The 20864-nt window shown below is 36.1% G+C and overlaps 1 protein-coding gene across 1 annotated transcript in view; it reads right to left on the bottom strand.

The window, feature by feature from the left end:
• ANO2 (anoctamin 2) overlaps positions 1-20864 on the bottom strand; it is a 185868-nt gene that overhangs the window by 41701 nt on the left and 123303 nt on the right. The window contains exon 15 of the mRNA XM_062007412.1: positions 2401-2475. Within this exon, the coding sequence (XP_061863396.1) occupies positions 2401-2475 (75 nt within the window). The remainder of the gene's footprint in view (positions 1-2400; positions 2476-20864) is intronic.

Genomic DNA, 20864 nt, shown 5'->3' with positions numbered 1-20864 from the left:
TTCATAGAATCATAGAATGGTAGGGGTTGGAAGGGACTTTTAGAGATCATCTAGTCCAACCCCCCTGCAGAAGCAGGGTCACCTAGATCAGGTCACATAGGAACATGTCCAGCTGGGTCTTGAAGACCTCCAAGGATGGAGACTCCATAACCCCTCTGGGCAGCCCGTTCCACTGTTCCCTCATCCTCACAGTGAAATAGTTTTTTCATATGTTTAAATGGAACTTTTTGTGTTCCAGCTTCATCCCATTACCCCTTGCCCTGTTGCTAGCTACAATAGAAAAAGACTCTAGACTAAACAGCTCTGGTTTTTCTTGGAGTTTGTTTATCTCTTTTTTATTATGATGATGGTTATAGCTTCTGTTACTATAATGTTCTATTTTATTACAATTTTTAAATTGTTCTTATATCAATCCACAAGTTTTTGGGGTTTTTTTTTCAGTTCTCCTTTTCATCCCACTGTAGTGGGAAGAATGATTGAGCCACTGGAGAGTGCTTAGTTGCTGACTGGGATTAACTACAACACCTGGAAAAGGTAGTATTAAAAGTTCAGGAAAGACTTCTGCAGAGCTAGAAATTGCAGTTTTGAGTGCATACCTGTGTCTGAGTCATCTGTGTCTAATGAGTGTATATGTGCACATATACACGTAAATTCAAGATTTCATCACATATTATGTATGTAGTGCTTACAGCTAAAACAATTCGTCTGTGTGAATAATAATAAAGGAGATAAATGAGACCAATTTCATTTCCTCTGTGCAATTCTTTTGTACAGACTGACAGCAAACTGTAGTCTGGTATTTCCAATCCCTGTTTAACTAATCTAGTAGAGAAAAAAAAAAAAAAAAAAAAACAGAAAATAAATATTACACAAAGTAAAGAGTAGATTGTAATCTCTACTTAGGAAAGCAAAGCTGGCTCTCCCTCATCAAGAGCTGAGGTGAATTTCATGCATGGTTTGTAAGTTGTATCCTATAGGCTCTAACATCCTATGAATGCTCAAAATATCCTAAAAAAATCATTGTGGCCATTTCTCCAAATGATGAAAGACGTTCCACAAGTCACTAACAGAAGTTGAAGAATGGGAACTCTACATTTTACCTTTATAAATCTGAAATGTTACAGTAAGCAGTGAGTGTAATGCATAGGCTATGACTCAGGAAACCACTTTAAACTTACGCTTAGGAGAGATTTAAACATGTGGTTAAACTCAAGAACACATGTAAAGCACCTTGTCTGCAGAAAAATGACTTGTAAAAGCTAAATCATACATATGTGCTTAGTCATACTTGATACACATTGTTTTCAACAAAGATTCAATTGATGTCAATTAGAGATTCTGTCTAAAAAGAAAATGGTTGACATGGCCTCAGGAGTAAGCTCACTCAAAATGTCATAACTACATATATATATACACATATATGAATGGCACACCAAATATGTACAGAAAATATACTTAATAAGCAATACATATCTTCATAAATATACACACATATATTTATAAAACTACAAACATTTGTTTAACTTCAATGTGAATATGAAATGGTTTTGATTGTCAGAAAAAGAAATTAAATCTTCACAGGATATCTACTGCAGTATCTGCAAATTCCAGTAAGTTAAAAATATACTCAGGTATTGTAAAATAATTCAGTCTCTAAGTAAATTGCCCACATCAGATGCTCCCGTGGTGTAGACCAACATATTTCATTACCATTTTATATACGCTCTAGGTGTGAAAACATTCTTTCATTTAATAATTTCTGTAACCAGAGTCATAACGGGATCCTTGACAAAGAATTCTAAGGTTTGTTAGCCAGGCTTTCCCATTGGTGTCTATAAAGTCTCGCAGCTTGATAATGTGTTTATGGTCTGAAATTTCACTAGAACAGCAGCTTCCAACTTTATGGCTGGTTGTCCTGCACACCTTGACTGCAGTATAGTCCATTCCTGAATGTGTATAGGACAAATACTTCCCACCAACAGTTTTATTTAATCTTTATGTCACCTTTTCAGTAGGCTCAAGTTCTGAACCTTGTTCTGACAGAGTATATGCAATACTGTGCAAGTATACAGTGGGCTTCTCTTCATCAGATAATGCAGGATGGAAGAGAAACCCTGTGGGAGAGACAGCATATAGTAACAGGCTGCTGTCATTACAATAAGTCATCCAGTCAATGGACATCTCATAAGCAAACTCTGGAAAAAGATAAAGCTGGAGGTAGGCACCATGGTCTATAAATCTCCCTAGTAGGATAAATATTTCTCATGAACTATAGGTTACAACCTTAGTTCTCTTCAGATTTTTAGCATCTTTGAGAAGCCTAATTCAGGATTCTACTCAATATACTCATTGCAAAGTTTTTCACATCTAATAGATGTGCAGAAATGCAGATTACATTACCATGAATAAAATCAATCCAAAGTTTGCTGCATATCCAGGCATACGGTCACTCCATGTCAGCTTTTCCTTTTCATCCTGTTACAAGACACAAAGATAAATTACAGACATTACAGAACTGTAAAATAGCAAATGTTAGAGTTGCTGAAAAATATTCTGAATTTCTCTACTACTATTGAAATTTTGAAGATGAATATAAGATTTAGAATATTACTTTTTTAAACTAGACTTTAATTAGAGAGAAAGTAGGGTAAATAACACGTCTAGAGAATGTCTGCAAAAATCAGAAAATGTCATATGTAACTATGTTTTTAGTATTTGAAACATTTGTTCAGCTCTTATTCAATTTCATAGTATTAGCAGAAAGCCCTGTGATTCACCTTAATTTACATTTAGGCAAAGCAAGGTTCAATCATTTCTTTTGAATTACTTTTAACAGTTCAGAAGAATAGTGATTGAGACAGAAATCATGAAAAGAATGCTTACTGTCATTAAAACAGATTTTTTTTTCTAATGGTTACTTTAGCTGAATAGGGCCCTTAAGATAATTATTGCAAACACTACAATCCTTCTGCTGGTATTTAGTCTATAGTAGAAAGAAACTACAAAGGCAAGCCCCTTCTGTGATCTCTGCTGCCAACATTGTTTTCTTCATGTGCAAACAGCATCTCTCTCTTCATTGCATAATTCAAAGCAACTGTGATCAGTGAAATCTAGTACGCTTTTACTCTCCCCACACATACTCAACTCCTCCTCTAGCAATATGTACATCTAAAGAAGATATTTTAAAATGGATTTATATAAGAAATACGATTCTCTCCTCTTAAAATAGGTTTCTTAAAATAATAATAAGGTCGTTACTTTGTTTAAGTTAAAGCTGTATAATCAAATTAACTATGGACACAGATGCAGCTGCTGTTTGCATTTCTGTGAACCACCATTGCTATCCCATGGACTTATATTGGAGTTAACCCAGAGTCATTTGGAATTTAAATGAATTTAAATCAGATTGAAATTTAGGTCAAAAGTTTCACATAAACCATTTCTAAGCACAATTGTCTGGAGATAAAAATAAAAATCTAGGAGTATTATGCCTTTGTGAAAAGCTTTCCTAGAGCAGCACTAGGAATACAGTGCATACTTCAAGTGCAGAAATGCAACCATGAGTTTTCTCATGGAGTTTTCTGGGACATGGAATTAACCTAAGACACGATCCTATCTACATAGACATTGCCATTGTTGGTAGTGCCTCAAACACTGTGGGAAGTAGCATTACTCAGCATCCTCTCTTCTCAGCTCAGCTGTTCAAACACACAAGTTAAGCATGTTTCCTTTGGGATAATGCTGGCAGGACAGGGTCAGAGTAAACCCAAGCAGAAGCACAAGTAATTTGGCCCAATGTATGCAGTACATAAATACACCATACAGTACATAAATGAAGTCCATCCTTTAGCTGGAAGGCTACTTTAAAAGAATTTCTGTGAAAGCACAGATGCATTTCATTTCATTTTGGCTTTCACCACTCAGCAATTGTTCAGAACATAAAGAAGGTCTAAGGGATTATACTCCAAGAAGGCTTAAAGGACACCATGTCTAACAATCTCACTGAGGGGAAAATAGTAAAGAAGTAAAATGGCAGAATGAGTTAATGCTAGCCAAAGCAGTTAAAGGAGACAAGAGAATCTTCCATAATCATACTGAAGTGGAAAGAGGAAATTGTAATTTCTGCAAAAGAGACAGGAAGAGACAAATATTACCAAGAAATTTTGTCTTTCTTTTTGTCTTTTTTTGTCTTAAAAGTTTGAGGGCTAGTGGTCCTGATAACACCATAGCAATTTACAAAACTGAGAAATCAGGGAATACCAATTGTCCATTATGAAAAAGGGATAGCTATTTTCTCTTCTTGTCCTACCTCTATTTTATTTTTTTTAGTAAAATAGAAATGGATAGTTACAGGCATAGAAAATTAGAGCAATAAGTGACATGTACTTTTAGGTATGAATTTCAGAAGCTAAGGTATGCCTAAACCTACATTTTGAGGCATTAAGAGACACTAGGATTAAGCCACTTAAGAGTCCCAACTTCAGGACAGTTTAAAGACTGTAGTTATTGAAGTGTTTGCCTTCTTTCATCTCAGCACATGTGTTAAGAATAGTGAGTTGTCCAGCATCAGCATTCATTTTGGAAGCCATAGGTCTAGCACCTGAATACTTGTTTTAAATAAATTATTGCTTTTCAAAAGTACTTTGTGTCTAATCCTGGAATAAAGATCTAGAATCACAACCAATTCTTAAAATATCAGTTAATTACGGCAAATAACTATATGAAATATGGATTGACTAAAAAAAAATATTATCTTGCTGAACAGGACAAAAAAAGTCCTTATCTTGTGGCGGGTTGACACTGGAGGGCTGCCAGATCTCCACCCAGCCACTCTCTCAGTTTCCCTCTACAAAAAGAATGGTGGGAGAAATTAAGATGAAAAAGCTTGTGGTTTGAGATAAAGACAGGAAGACAACTTACCAATCACTGCAACAGGCAAACGAGCCTTGACTGGGGGAAATTTATTTAATTTATCATTGCTTAAAATAGATTTGGATGGCAAGAAAGCTAAAAACTCCTTCCACTTCACCTCCCTCACAAATTCTTCCCAGGACCAAGTTAAGTCCTTCATTCCTGACTCTTCTATTTCCCTTCTCAAGTGGTGCAGAAGGTTGTGGAATGGTGGGTTATGGGTCAGTCCATATAGCTTCCCTCTTCTGCTCCTTCCTCTAGCATGAGTTCTTCCATGGGCTGCAGTCCTTCAGGATAAACATGCTCCACTGTGGGCTCTCCAGGGGCTGATGTTCTTTCAGGAAATACTCACCCACTTTGTCATGAGATCCTCCACACGTCTCAGTGTGGGTATAAGCTCCACGGTATCCTGCTTCACAGGCTGCAGGGAGATGTCTGCTCTACTGTGTTCTCTCCAGGTGCTGCAAGAGAATCTCTCCTCGGGTACCTTGAGCACCTCTTCCCCTCTTCGTGCTCCCATGTGGTGTTCAAAGGGCAGTTTCTCACACTTTTCCTCCTTCTCTTCTAGTTGCAAGGCAGTCTTTTACCCAGTTTTACACCCACTTTCCCAGAAGTGCCACCATCTTGCAGAGGGGCTCAGCTGTGCCCTGTAGTGGGCCTGTTGGAGTGGCCCTGGCCTCTCCTCACAGAAGCCATCTCTGCAGCCACTGCTGTCAGTGCCTGGGCATAGGCACTCGGAACATTTACAGTGGTAGTGTGCTGCTTTTGATCTCTGAACAAAGCAACAGAGATTGAATAGAGCTCAGTGGAGTGACAGACACTTTCCCATCTCTTCTTGCAATGAATGATACGAAGAGGGGAATTAGGAAAAGGAGACAGGAGAGGCTGTGCATGGGAAAAACCAAGTGGATAATGAAGGAAGAGATCAGCTTGTCATCTACACAGCCATCTTTTTCATTCATGTGCTTCTTTTAACCTTCAGTGACTTTGACATGTTTGTCATGCTCTGAAACACTTAGCCAAAGGGAGATCTGAGCAATATGCCTGAGTTGCTATGCCATTATGAGAAGAAAGAAAAAGCTGGATGAAAACATTATCGGGTTATCTAGAAAGCATACATGGCACAAACTAAATTTTGAAATCAAAATAAGCTGAAAGACAACTGAAAGCTACTTTCTATTACGTCTGTCGTTATAAATCCCCAATCTGTAAATTCGTTTGGTATTTTTTGTCACACCTGATTCTACTCTCTGGCAATAGTGCCATCTAGCCGCTAAAAGACTGTACTGTGAGGTACCAAGAACACCTTGACTGCGAACAAAGTATTGCACAGTGCAGAATGTGTGTTTTGTTCTAATTTGGTGGAATTCATTCATAGATTTCTCATAGGATACGGCACATACCCCATTCTAATCAGTAACATGCAGTCCAGAACATTGCCTAGATTTTGGACAGGGTTAGGAAAGCTTTCCTAAAGGTTCACGGTAACTCAGCCAAACGATCTGGGAATCTATCTTAGGCAGTCCAAGAGATGAATGCATTCATTGACATAACAAGATGTAACTGATCATCAGAAGAATAATCTCAATGACATATATGTTACACTATAGAACATTCCCCAAGAAAAAATGTATTGCAGAGATACATTTATATGCAGACAGAAAACCTCACGACAGATAACATTTCTCTGGTGAATAAGCTAAAAGATGTATATTAAAATCTTTCTTTCCATTTCTTTAATACAGTGATGTATTTACAACTATATTATGGTGAAAAATAGTTGTTCCAGGTGTAGTGATGTTGTCTTGTTTTAATGTTCAATGTGATCTTGAGTGCATTCCTTGCAGGAATACAATTCTTTCCTACTAGAATACAAATTAAAAAATTTAAAAACAACAAAACAATAAAAACCACAATCAAGTAAAAAAAAATATAAAGCACTATTCTAGGTCATGCTAAATCGTTTACTTCCTCATGAGTTACCTAACACCACAAAGCTCCAACGTGTGCAAACTTAGGTGGATCTCTGAGCTGTGGAAACTTGGAAATATACTACACTTGGAGAGCACCATGCTGCTTTGTGAAAATAGTTCAGATCACAAGTATTTCAGTTATTTATTTATATTTTCCCACAAGACAACACCTCCTCAAAGCAGGTGTTTCTAAGCATCAGCCATGCCAGCTCAACCTGCACTTGGGGAGGAAAGCAACATACTTTCTCTCTTCTGCATCCTGCTTTGTAACTTCAGTTCTGAAATTCAGACTTCGATGTGGTTGCACCTGGGAAACCCCAATGACTTCACTAGATTTGCACAGAACTTCAGTAATTGACTGGAACTTAGTAAAAGATGCTTAGTGAATAACAAAATCCAGGATCTCAACTTCTCAGGTCTTGAACAGCTAGCAACAGCGAAAAGATGCAAAATTATATTTCTGATGAAAGAATCCAAAAGTTCATCCCTTACACAGAAAGCACCAAACAAGAAAATGTTGTTTTTAAAACTGTTTTTTTAGTGGAAACAAAAACTTTGATTTGTGTTAAAAATGTGTTGTCCAAATGAGCATCTAGAAATAAGAATTGTGGTATCAAATATAGCTCTTTGCATTTGTATAAAATTCAGAATATTGCATGTGCACAGCAGATTCAACATGAGGAATGAAGTGATCTTTTTCTGAAATGAAAGGTCTCTATAATTTTACTTCAGACATGAAATAAAATAAAAGCAAGATGAAAGAATACTTCAGAGCTATTTGGAGGTTTAAAGAAGTTAAGAGCCAGAAAATGCCTGAAGCACAGAAAGTTTTGGAAGACAGTCCCAGGATGGTAACACAAAAGGAGGCACAATGAAGACACTTCAGCATTTCTGGGATCTTGCCGTGACGCATAGTGGTAACAACAGCAAAGAAGCTTTGAACAAGTTAATGGGACTGTTCCAACCTGTACTAGGGACCACTAGCCCTCAAACTTTTAAGACAAAAAAAGACAAAAAGAAAGACAAAACTGCTGCCACTCTTGGCATCTATCAATGCCTGTGTCTATCACTATCTGAATCTGTCCCTAGGAGTTCTGCCTTCATAGTGTCACAGAAGCTGAGAGAACTCTGGGTTTAAGACCCATTAAGAGAACAACATTTTCTACTCTTCTCATTTAGAAAGCAGAAAGGATCTTGTAGCAGTAAACATGGCTCTGTTCTGTGAGCAAAGTTCTGTTTCAGGCTTGTGTATGGAAAATGAACTGAAAAAACTCATTTGGAGATAGACAAAAACTTTTCAATGTCTTTGAAATTAAAATTAATTCATTTTTAATTAAATTAGTTAAAAATCTTTTGCTGTGTTTGAAACATGGAAAATGGCACAGACAACACATCTTTCAGTGAATAGAGCACTGTAAGAAGTGTATGCAAGGCTTAGTACTAGGATCATGGTAAATAATAGAATTTAATACTCGGCAACATTATTGTTAACCACCTAGTCTTGGTCTCCTTTGTAACCATAGAACTTCCATGAGATTATTTTTGTTATAAGGATAATAAATGTGTTTTAACTAACTGTATTTATTTATTTTTTTAATAGAAATCTCTAATCACAACTTGAGCATTACTATGAAGAATAGTCTGTCACAAGCCTTATTAGGTCATTCCAGTTGCTAATTATCCTAGCTGTTGAAAATGTATGGCTTATTTCCAAGCTGAATTTGTCTATCTGCATCTACTAAACTTGGCATTTAGCTGCAACTTTGTCAGATAAGAGCATCTACTGGCAGAGGATACTCTTCTCTGTCAACATAAGCACTGGCAGAATGAAGGAAAGGATCTACTAATCCAAGTCCTTTATAGTCCTTAACAGCCTTAATAGTACTACATAGTTTATGGTTAATGTGTGTGTAGGGTGAGAAGATCTCAAAATTGCATATACATATGACAATATTACTGAAAGTCCTACCTTAATTTCAAAGATAGACAAATAATGGTCCTTGCAGTAGTTTCAAGAAAGTATTCCAAGGTGTTTCATTCACTTAAAAATAATGACAAAAGGCTGAAAGTCTGCTTTAAATATGTAAAGCTAGACTTGATTAATTCACTGTAGTTTATTCAGAAATAAAAAATGGTTCCTTTCTCTGCTCTATTTAAAACTTATTTTGCCTTTGATACTCATCTTAATGCATCTAATGCATTGTAGCATATTGCACTCACTATTGTGTAAATAGCATTAAGGTTCTTAATCTTTATGTCACTGTTTAAAATCAACTTCTTCATATTTACATGTGGTTGAAGTGACAACTGGCAGTACTTCTTTTTTTACAATGACAGTTTAACATATGGCTTTACACGTATGAATTATTTATATAAACTTGAAGCCATTCAGAACATTACCAGAAAAACACTACAATTCACATAAACAATAGGGTTACATCTGTAGTCATAAATATTCATTGTTTATTGATGCTCTTTGTAGATGATTAATAAATCATAATGAGTCTGATCGTGAGGAGGCAAAGGGCCAGATGTACAAATACACTTTGACATCTGGTGGGATTTGCAAAGCAACTGACTGACAGTGGTACACAGGTCTGTCTTAATAGGGAAAATGATAGTGGAATGCCACAAATTAAGTATGTGACATGAAGGGATACCCTATAATCTGCTCAGTTTTTGGGTTTTAGTGTATCTCCTGAGCTCTCTCAAAGAAGGTAAAGAAATATCACACCTGGCTTTAAAATATGTTTATATAAATACAGCTACGTATACAGATTATGAGCTAGACATGTCTACTTTAATTTGCTTTATTAGATCAATTTAATATACTTTGATATTAACTAGACATCCTGCTAAGCAAAAGGAAAAGAAAATGAGTTTCAAAGAGTGGTTTTAGAAAGAAACTAATTACTTTCAATACTCATTCACTCCTTTACATTGTCCTGGAGTTAACCAGATTTTCAGCCACTTTGTATCCTGGAATGAAGAATATTGTTAATCTTATAGTCAGTCTGATTTCACTCTTTCTCGTGCAAATTGTGAACATCTAATGGAGAAGTTAATGGAATATAAAATGTAGTACATTTTAAAACAATTTATCCAGTATCATTTTTCAGGAAAAAAAAAAAAAAAAAAAGGACCTTTTACTACTTCACATAATTCAGTACTTTTTTAATATTGGTAGTAATTTTAAAAGTTTCTCTATTATTTTAAGCACAGGACTATCTTCTCGGTATAAGTCCTTTAAAAGGTATCAGTTACACAATCAGACATGCAGCTCCTTACAATACCTCTCCCTAGAATAGAAAAAGTCCAAAATTATGTTATCTTTTGTAACTTCAATTCTATTTGCCTCAGATAGATAACAGTTTACCTGACAGTTATCTGCAAAATCACTCATTTAGTCACCATTACATACTTTAATATAAACAACTTAGGGCCAGCGGAACTAAGAGAGTTGGCAACTTTGCAATTTGCAAGGCTCAAATTACAATTCTTTATGGGAAAGTCTCTTAGTAACATTTAACAGTCTTGTTACTTTCCTAAACTGCATGTACTAGTTCTCTTAATGTGAACACAATTAAAAAATTTAACTAGGCATACGATTTCAGTCCTGGATAAGACGCATTTAATGCAAGACTCTGAGCAGAGATATCCTTTCTGTTTCCTTGAAGCTTGTCTGGCTCAAATCTGGGCCAATGTCCCAGCTTGAAGAATTTAGAATTAAATTCTTTTTCCTGTGAAATCAATTTTAAAACTTATAGTGACTTCAACGAAACAGAGTCTCACACTAAGGTTTTGGCATTGTACACTTAAAACCAGATTCTCCATTGTTTTACAACATGTGAAGTCACTTATCCCCACAAAAAGTGGAAGAAAAGGCATGCAACACATTACCAGCTTCCTTTGGTTGTAATTTCAAATTTAGCTTACACAAACTGTGAATGATCACACCAACAGCAGAGAAGTGGTATAAATTTTAGTAACATTTTTAAGCTGGTAATGAAATGTTTGAGAAGCAGAGAAAGAATTAGAGGGGATGTGGCTATACTAGATTCTTTCCTTGACTCCAGAGCATTTGTTATCAGCTGTAAAATGTTAATTAAGTTTGTATTCTAACATTTGAATACGCTATGAATATTGACACTCAATTGCAGAACACAATCTACAAAGACAAAACTTTGCCAATAATATATAGATGACATGCAGAGAAGAACTCTGGATAAACAGTAAACAATTAGTAGACTGGAAGGGTGGGGAGGAGTACAAGAGCAAAGCAGCCTTCAGCTCTCTCCATGTCTGCTCCAAAAAAACCATATTTCAGAGGCACAAGAGTCCTGCCCATGCATTTTCTCCTGCTGAACTGGTTAGAGCCAGTGAAATTTATTGGTTTACAATTTCTGCATTATCTCTTTAACCAATATTAGATATGCATGACCATACCATGAGCAGCCAAAATTAACAAGGACTGTAAGGTGAGAAATGGAGACATCAGCTGTGTTACAGGGACAGAAGCAGTATGAGAGGAGCAAGTACTCACAAAGCTTTTCTTCGGTATGGTGGGAGTAATAGTTTAAAAGCTTCCTCTTGCTATCAGTGCAGAAAGAGGCACTTCCAGAGAGAAAAATCAGAGACATCAATCTAGCTCTTGGCCTGAGTCCATGTTTAGCAAGAATATTTCTTTTGTCTCATTATGGAGAAAGTCTATATTGAGTAGATATCTGTAACAAACACCTCTGTATTTTCACATTCATACAAACATGCACATCTCCCCTCAAAACTTGATGCAAGAGTGGAAGAGTATAGAAGAGCAAGAAAGAGAAATCAATGAACACTGGAAGGCAAAGAAAGAAATCAGAGACTAACTGAGCTAGAGAAGGAATGAGAGACATACGTTATGGTACTATTATACTGTCTTTAGAATGTTGAGAGCTATGATTTCAGGGATTTACAATCATCATTTGTATCAATTTTAATTTTTCCAAAATGTAAATTCAATGATAAATTAATTTTTGTTAATTATATACATTTTTTACGTTGTAAAATTGGCAGTCACTTCTCATGAGGTACAATACTTCTCGGAGCTCCCAAAGTTGGAGTTTCAATCCACCAAATCCCTCGATTTTCTGGTGGAGTTTTTGTAACCTTTTTTTTCTTTTCCAACGCAAGGGGGTATAGATATTAGACCAAAGCTGAGTGATGAAGACATCTTATTTGCTTTCCACTAAGACAACAAGTTCATATAAAGTTATTTAGGTCTCCAATATCTGAAAATAAGATGGAGATTAAAAGTTCCTAGCACTCTAATACCAAACCCTTTCTGATTTCCAAACAGGGAAATAATAACCACCCTTATACTCAGCTGAATTAGGTGAGATTTGTTCAAGTTGTATATATCTGTGCTAAAACTGTATTGGGTCAAGCTGAGATAGGGTTAATTTTTCCCATAGCAGGCTTCCTTGTGCTGTGCTTTGTGTTGGTAGGTAGAGAGGTGTTGATAACATACCAGTGTTTTGGTTGCTGCTGAGCAGTGCTTGCACAGCAAAAACGCTGTCTTTCTAACTTCCCTACCTCTCCTCACTAGTATGCTGAGAGTGGACAAGATCTCAGGAGAGGACATAGCCAGAACAGCTGGTCTAAACTGACCAAAGTATTTTTCTGTATCATATGATGCCTAATCAGCAATAAAATCTATTAGAGGGAGGAAGGAAGAGTAGGCATTCATTATTTGTGACGTTTGTCTTCTGGCATAATCGCTGTGCATACTGAAGTCTGTCCCGAGAAGTGGCTGGACATCACCTGCTGATAGGACATACAGAATTAAATCTTTTGTTCTCCTTTGCTTTCACACGTGAATTTTGCTTTATTAAACTGCCTTTATCTTGATCCACAAGACTTTTTCATCGTATTTTCTCCCTCCTGTCCTGCTGAGGAGGGGAGTGACAGAGCAGTTTGTCAGGCACATGGCTTCTAGCCAGAGTCAATCCACCACAAAAAGACACAAAGATCACAAGGGAGCTCCTTCCCACCAGCATGCCAGATCATTCACTTTTTTTTGGTTTTTTGTCTTTAAGAAACAGTTGTGTTGGTAGTTGGCAGTAAACTGCAGATCTTTTGAAAGTTGCCTTGAAATGTCCCAGTTGGATTTAATATAAAAAAAGCTGGTAAAGTTGGAAACACTGGGAATCAATGTTTCACATTTAATTCCCTTGAAGATGTTAATCCGATTCTTTCTTGTCATTAATAAAAATGGTACATTAACAAGACAAATTTCTGTAGTCCCATACCAGAAATATATTGAAAGTGGTGGCAATCTATATATGAAACTGTACGGTGGCATCTGGTCATAGATCAGTATGCTGCTTGTCCTGTATTTAAAAAAGCATCAACTCTGAAAGGTGTGTCAATTGAATTTGCAGATGATTTTAAATTAGGATGTTGAGAATAGTGAAGTGAACAGAGACTTACCTGCTGAGCTTGAGAAGTTAAAAACACAAGTATGAAACAGAATAAGATCCAAGTAAGACAAATTAGGACAACCAGGAAAATGAAACAAAAATGTTCATCAAACAAAGAAAAGTGATATTAAATAGATACTTGGAGAGAAATGAGTTACTGTGTGAAAATGGAGTCTGGAGAGAAGACAAATGGTATTAATTTATACTTGGGTTATCCTCACAAGTAGTGAAGAAATGAATGTGTTAAAGCGTGCACAGTCTGCACAGGAGAAAAATCAACATTCTTGAATTCCACAAAGTGAACTGAGTGGCATGTAAAAAAAAAGAACCTTTTAATGCATTGGGTTAAAAAAAAAAAAAAAAAAGACATTCACATATAGTGAAGGATGTGGCCATGTTTAGGACAGTTGTTTACATGGGGAAAAGTACAAGAATAGTATGGATACGTATGTACCATTGGGTGATCAGAGACCTGGCATGACGTTACCTATGCTATTTCCAGAACAAGAGAAAGAATCCCAAAGATGCACAGGAGGAAGGATTTCCAAGATATTTGGATATGAAGCCACTGAGACAACCTCTGTAAAGTATCATGAGTTGAGTAAGGTGATTTGAGATGTTCTATTTTACCTCAGACACTTGTTCAAAGTCCCCATAATAAGCTGAAGATTTTCTGAACTTCTGACATTGTCACAGAAAGTGGACAAGATCCTGTCAACAAGATTATTCTTAAACTAGGTCATTTAACTAAGCTGTGAAAACAGGGATAGAAATACTTAAGAAAAATAAACATCTTTCAATAAGATGCAAGGCTACAAGGGAGGCCTCTCATGCAGCATTTTATTTTTATGCATCTTCTGTGGTTTTAGACTACTGATCTGCTTTTTGCCTTTTGAGGCATCACAACTCACTGCACTGGCCTACAGAAAAGATTCAGAGTTCCTACCTCAAAGCATAGAAGAATTTAAGACTACAATGCAAACCAAAGCTTATCTACATCTCTTCATATTTTGCTACTATCCACAAAGTATATACAGTGACACGAAATCTTTCATTTAAGCTCTATTTTATAACCAAATTTCAACAGAAGTTAAGAAATAGAGTTTCTTCTTGGAAACAGTTTTCAATGTGAAGTCATCAATATAGAATTTCTTCTAAGTTCCCAGAAATATGCAGACTGATCCTCTCATTTGCTGCAACTATTTTACACTGGACTGCTGGAAGACTTTCAAGGTAGAATCTGTCCAAGGGAAATTGAGGGGATTTGTCTGGAATCCTCTGTTGACACAAATCTGATATAAAAGCTTCTATTGTATGTCCCATTCCTCTGACTAGTATATGATATGTGGCTGAAATGTAGGTGACAAATATGGCCTAGATCACCTACATTGCTGATTCACCTTTGGATGAAGTTTCAGCAAAGTGGTCTGTGATTTGGGGAACAAAATCTCTGACAGGCATCTGTGGAAATGTTGGAGCTTTGTATTACCATTACGTCCACATACACAGAAAACAGTTATGTTCTCCGTTGAGACGAAATAGTATCAAAATATACAGTCTTCCCAAATTGTCTTGTTGTGTTAGACAGTCAGCCTCTGAACTTCCCACTCATTCATGAGTTGATAGAAGGAAAGGCAGCACAGAGGAAAAGAGAACTTGTATAGAGACCTTGCATTTGCGTTTCATTCTACATGCCTGACATCTTTCAAAAGGCAAAGGGCATGTTTGTTTTTCACCCTTGATAGAATATGCATTGTTCATTGGTACACCTGCAGAAACAAGAGAAGGGGGAAAAAAAGATCTTTGGAATCTAAAAAATACTGAGGAATTATCCTTTTTTTTTCAGTTTGAAATCAAGGCCATATGCTTTTCTCTATTTTTCTATCTGTTTTAATTCAATCAGTTGTTATGTATTTGTTGCAGGGTTCATTTAATGACGTCCCATAACTTGGGTGACAGAGGAAATAGCCAAATTAGAACACTATAGCAAAATTAATTCATCTAAATCATCAAGATCACAAAATTTTGTTATCTGGAATTGGCTGAGAGAATAAAAAAAATGTATGATGTCTCAGACATCAGCTCCTGCTTTAGGAATTGTGTTTTCTGAGCAACCTTCCCTTTTTTCTTCTTCTGAGGGAGCTCATTCTCCCTCCATCCCATCACTTTTCACTAGTCCATGACATCTTAGGAGCCACTGGATAATGATGTTGAATGAGATGATGCTCGCTTAGAGGGTTTATGAGCATGTCTTCCCATCAAACCCCACAAACTAAATACATACACTCACACACACACAAGACATACACACTCCAGGCAGTGAGTTTAATTAGTGAGCTATTGTTTCAGATTGAAAATGTATTCTTTCCAACTTTAGGAGTTTATTCCTTGGTCCCTCTATGCAAGATAATGCAGCATCCTTGTCCCAGATATATTTGATAACAAATTGAATCTGCTACTACAATTAATTCAAGTTCCCCAAAGTCCTGAGGAGATACATATTACATTCGCTCTTGCTTTTCATTTTTGTGAAATTGTTCTACTACAGTTTACATAGTTCATGGCCCTGTGCAAAACTCACCAACTTCAAATAGATGTAGGTATTAAAATTGCATAATCTATTGTTTAAAATACATATATGCCATTTTTCTCATTTTAGTAAAATGCCTAACTGAAACTATAGGATTATAACAGAGCTAAGACTATATATTCATGTGAATAATAAGATGGAACTGCTCCATCAGAAATAAAGCAATTTCATTTAAGTCCAAAGAAGGAGGAACAAATTAGCAACAGTTTAGTCATCTGGAACATTTTAAATAATTTGACTAAATGCGCTGGATTATTGAGAAAAGATGTGTTTTCTTCTATTGAGATTTATGCCTAATATTTATTTCACCACAGATGAGCTTCATCAGGCAGCAGGAGAAACAGCCAAAAGAAAACAGTTCGCTTGTTTGCTCAATAAATTAACTATTTGTTCTGTATTTTAAATAAGGTGAGAATCAACTGTACTAATCCTGCCAGGCTTGATCTGTGAGTGGTTGGTCAATTGACCCCTGAAATCTGTTTTAGAAAGATCTGGAAGTGATAAAACACTGATAGGTTCAAAGGAAATTGGTGATCTCTGTGAACTCTAACCTACAAATTCAAATTGCCAGCATTGCACTTTAGAGCCTTTGGAGGCCCAACAAGGAATTTCAGCTTCCACTTTCCTACTACTGTCCTAAGACATGGAACCTGGCATACCTAAGGCAGATGTTCTTCAGAGAAACCACATGAATACCATCCACATCTACCCCTTTCTCTCTTGCTGATTTATCCCATTGTCAGTAACTCCAGGTGGCTTTAATGCAAAACAAGTTATTCAGGGATGGTATTCAGTATGGACTGCCAGTCTTGAATCTAGAATGTCATCTGTGGAAAATGAGTGAGTAGGATGTTTCCCCAGCAATTACAAAAGAATTTCTTTCATAATTTCTAGTCCTGTGGATTTCTGCTACTCTAGAAATAACCCAGATACAATAAAGTACCTTTTTCACAGAACTTCTGGAGTGCACATTTTTCCATTCTTGCCTCATTCTTTAGCAAGGCAGATATTTCCTTTATCCTCCTCCCACTAGAAGATTTCTCTGGAGTGAGAAGCAGGGATCTGTGCAGTGATGTCTCCCAGGAAACCTACCAAAGACTGTCTGCATAATTCCTTTCTTAGCACACAGTTCACTCCTTCAAATCAAATTCTACTTCATTCCATTTCCACTGCCTCTCTTTGCAAGGTCTCTGTCTTTGCTTCCATTTTTGCCCAGTCTTTCTACTCTACCTGCAGAATCACAGAATCCTGAATTTAACTACAATACATAGGCATTCTACTCCTATTATTTTTCTCACTGCTCTTCTTCACATGTCCATGTTTTTCACCTCCTCTCTTCAAGTATTCATCTTGGATAGGAATCCCTTACTGACAGGGATCTTATTTTGGCATAGAGTTCTGTAAAAAATCCTGTTTCAAAAATATCTGTTAAAAATAATCTTAATGATGGTAGCAAAACTATTCATTTTCTTGTCCTATAACCTGGGTGAGTTCATAAGGATAAGAATAAAGAAGAACATGAACCAGATAGTCAATCTCAGTTTAAAAAAGGAGTCAAAAGATCTGTTCTGAACAGATCAGCAATGAAAAGTTAGGCTTCATAGGCACTTAAGCAAGATAAGAAGAGTAATAAGTGATTTTTAAAAATTTTATTTTACTTTTTCCCTCCAATGAAAGCTTTATAGCATTTCAGTAAGAGAAAAAAGAAGGAAGAAGATATGTCCCAAATTAGGATGAAAAACTATAGTGTTTGTTTTCAAAAGTGTTTTTAATTACTGTGAACCAAACGTTTTACGTCAAGAGCTTAAAATATTTTGTTTGGATTATTCTATTTTTAAAAACCCTCTGAGATAAATTACATTTTGAAAGAAAAATTCATTTAATAACAGCAGTTGGAAACTCTTCACCCTATAAAAGTTGAACTGAGATATTTCATTAAAATCCAAACATGTTTTACAAAAAAAACCCTCAGTAAACAATATTTTCCAATAGAAAGGGGTTTCAAGTCTCCGTTATTTTTTTTTACAGTTCTGCTTTCAATTTTCTTCCAACACAGTACCAACAGGTGTCAGTGGAAGGAAAGAATCACAGGGGTATTTCTGGACTTTCACTACCTGTGAATACCCTGCTGTTAATTCTTATCATGCATGTCATATGTTGTCATGTCAAATGCCTTTGACTGGTAATGGTAAGATTCTACACAGTATATACTTATTGGGTTTGACACTTGACCCTTCAAAAAACGCTTCATAGACCCACAGCCTGTGTATGCAGACATACTCCATCCACTTCATCAGTTGTTGATGAAATTTGAAAAACTATGAGGAACTGTGAGTACCACTGCATCTGATGTGGTTCCTGTCTGAACCTCAGGCCAAAATTCACTGGCCCTATGTCCTTTCATACTTTGTAGTCTTATTGAAAGACCTTCTTTCCCTTGCCAAGGTCTCCCAAATATTGATCAAAATTTTGATGCTTATATCTTGATAGAAAAACAATGAAACCTTGCAAAATGTAGTTCAGATGTGTCAGTTGGTTCCTGCCTGCATTGAAGAGACTGGTAAGCAGACAATAGGTAATAGGAAGAGAAAGAAAACTTGCAAGGACTTTATACCAAACCCAGGCATGCATGGTGACAACACAGCAAAAATTCAGCATTTGCAAAGGCTGACGTATTCTCTCAGAAAAAAAATTTCAATTTTTATCAGAATAGAAAAGTAGTCTCTGCAACACCATAATATATGTCTATATTTGTATTAAAGAAGCTTGAGAGAAAAACAGCAAAAGTCTACCTTATGCAATAGTAATGAAAGATCTAATTTTTATCACAAGCATATAAGAAGAAACATCTTGTTAAATGCTTGCAATTACAGAGAGGGAACATACAGTGACAAAGCTGATCTTTATCTGATATCTATTTAGCTGACTAAAAATTCCACATCATGTCAAAAATGATACTACAAAGGCCCTACTATGGCTGAAGTTCATTGTAGTGTCCAGTCATTGCATTTAAATTCCAAGCTGTAACAGTCTGTTGAGAGAACTGGAACTTCTGTGTTTAACTTTGATTTTCTAAATTGGTGGCTGTTTCATGCAACATGCACTATTTAATAATTCAGCACTCTCATTCTGCAAATGTAAGTTGTAATTGAAATCAGAGTGTCCTGAATGTTTGGCAGGTCACCTAAGCTAAAGTTACATTCAATGGCAATCACTGATACAACTCAAAGGGAGCACAGTGGGACAAATCCTTTACTTGAAGTCACACATACATTCTTATTCCATGAGCAGATGTACAGAAAATTCAACTGTGTCACAATCATGTTCCTCCTCATGTTACAATCCAGAAAAGCAGAAAGACACATCAATTCATCTGTTTAGTGCTTTCATCTCTTGTATACTTGGTATCAGATCCTATTCTGTTCCTGTCTGTGGGATTTGGACTCCTATTGGATTCTCCACATACAAGAGGATTCATGCTTTGCCTGCTATCTGTTTGTCATTTGGCCATTATATAAACAAATAGCCACAGAACAAATCTGAAAATATCTCTTTAATTATTTCTAATGATTTCATAGTTAGTAGAATCTGTAGCCTAAAGTAATAATTAACCGTCTGGAGAACCTCTGCTGCAGATCTCATACACATCACAATAATTGATACATTTCCTGACCTTTTGGAAAGAGCATTATGAGCTATGATATCATACTTCGTCTGAAGCAAACTTTTAGTGCATGTTTAATAGGTTGATAAAACTTGTATTAATAAATACATGTACTCTATGCCTAATGCTTGACTTAGGAAAACTGTAGAGTCAGTAAAATGTTAATTGTATTAAGTCTTTTTTCACAGTATCAATTAGTTGCTCATCAATCCACCTAATCATTACACTTCTCAACTGTACTAGATTTATTTCTGCTTCTTCCATATATAACCATGTAAAACCCATGTGCTAGGGCACAAGTCAGAGATCTGACCTGTTTAACATCTATGCAGAAATATTTGCATTAGGCAAAGAAACATATATAGTGCTCGAGCACAGAAGCAATCGCCACAGCAGTATCACATAATGGAGAAGAGATGAGAAAGAGATATGGATAAGAGATGTAGACTTATAAAGTGATCATGATATAGAAATCTGAGTATAACAAGATAAGTGCCTTTGAGATGATTATTCACAGGTCTTACCAGTTACAGCAAAGTGGTCTCTGAGACACACATGGATTTAGAAGAACCTGATATGAGGGCAGCAAGACCAGCAACTAGTACAGAAATGTAATGTTAGAAAATCATCTAATCTTTTTTCCTAAACACTACAACCTTACGGATTTATCACTTTTTTTTACTTCCTGTCTGGGTTTTTAATTTTCACTATTTTTCACATTTTCTTCCTCATCAGGATATCTAACAGTTTAACAAAATAACATGATACCTCTTCTCTATTAACATGATTCCAGGAAGTCATGACTTTTACAAAGTGTTAGATATTCTGAGGTAGGTATAAAACTTCAAGATTTCATAAACCTGGAACTTTATTGGAGGATTGTGGAGATGATAACCATTCATGAAGAGAAGGTTATAATGTGCTTTGGGTCCAATGTTGCTGCTAAGCCAGCAGCTTATTTCAGCATACTGTCTATAACAGTGTTTAGATTTTATGAATGTTATAGGTGACTTGGTGCTGGACTGTTCGACATGTTGCTCTCTTCTTCCAAGGCTTGAATCTAGGCTACAACTCTTACAGATGCTGAAGTCAGGGGAATGGAAACTGATTACTGGAGTACACCCTTTCCAATACAAAGTCTTGGATGGAAAACTATAGTCAAGCATGTGTTTTGTTGTTGTACTAGTGTTACTGAGCTCTATATTTTAATCTGATTTTTGTGTTCACATTTAAGATTATAAGTTTAAAAGGCTTATTTAAAAATG

Source organism: Colius striatus, chromosome 1, assembly GCF_028858725.1.
Source record: "Colius striatus isolate bColStr4 chromosome 1, bColStr4.1.hap1, whole genome shotgun sequence".
Lineage (NCBI taxonomy): Eukaryota > Metazoa > Chordata > Aves > Coliiformes > Coliidae > Colius > Colius striatus.
Note: the sequence above shows the minus strand (reverse complement) of the source record. Positions and strands in the feature narration are given on the sequence as shown.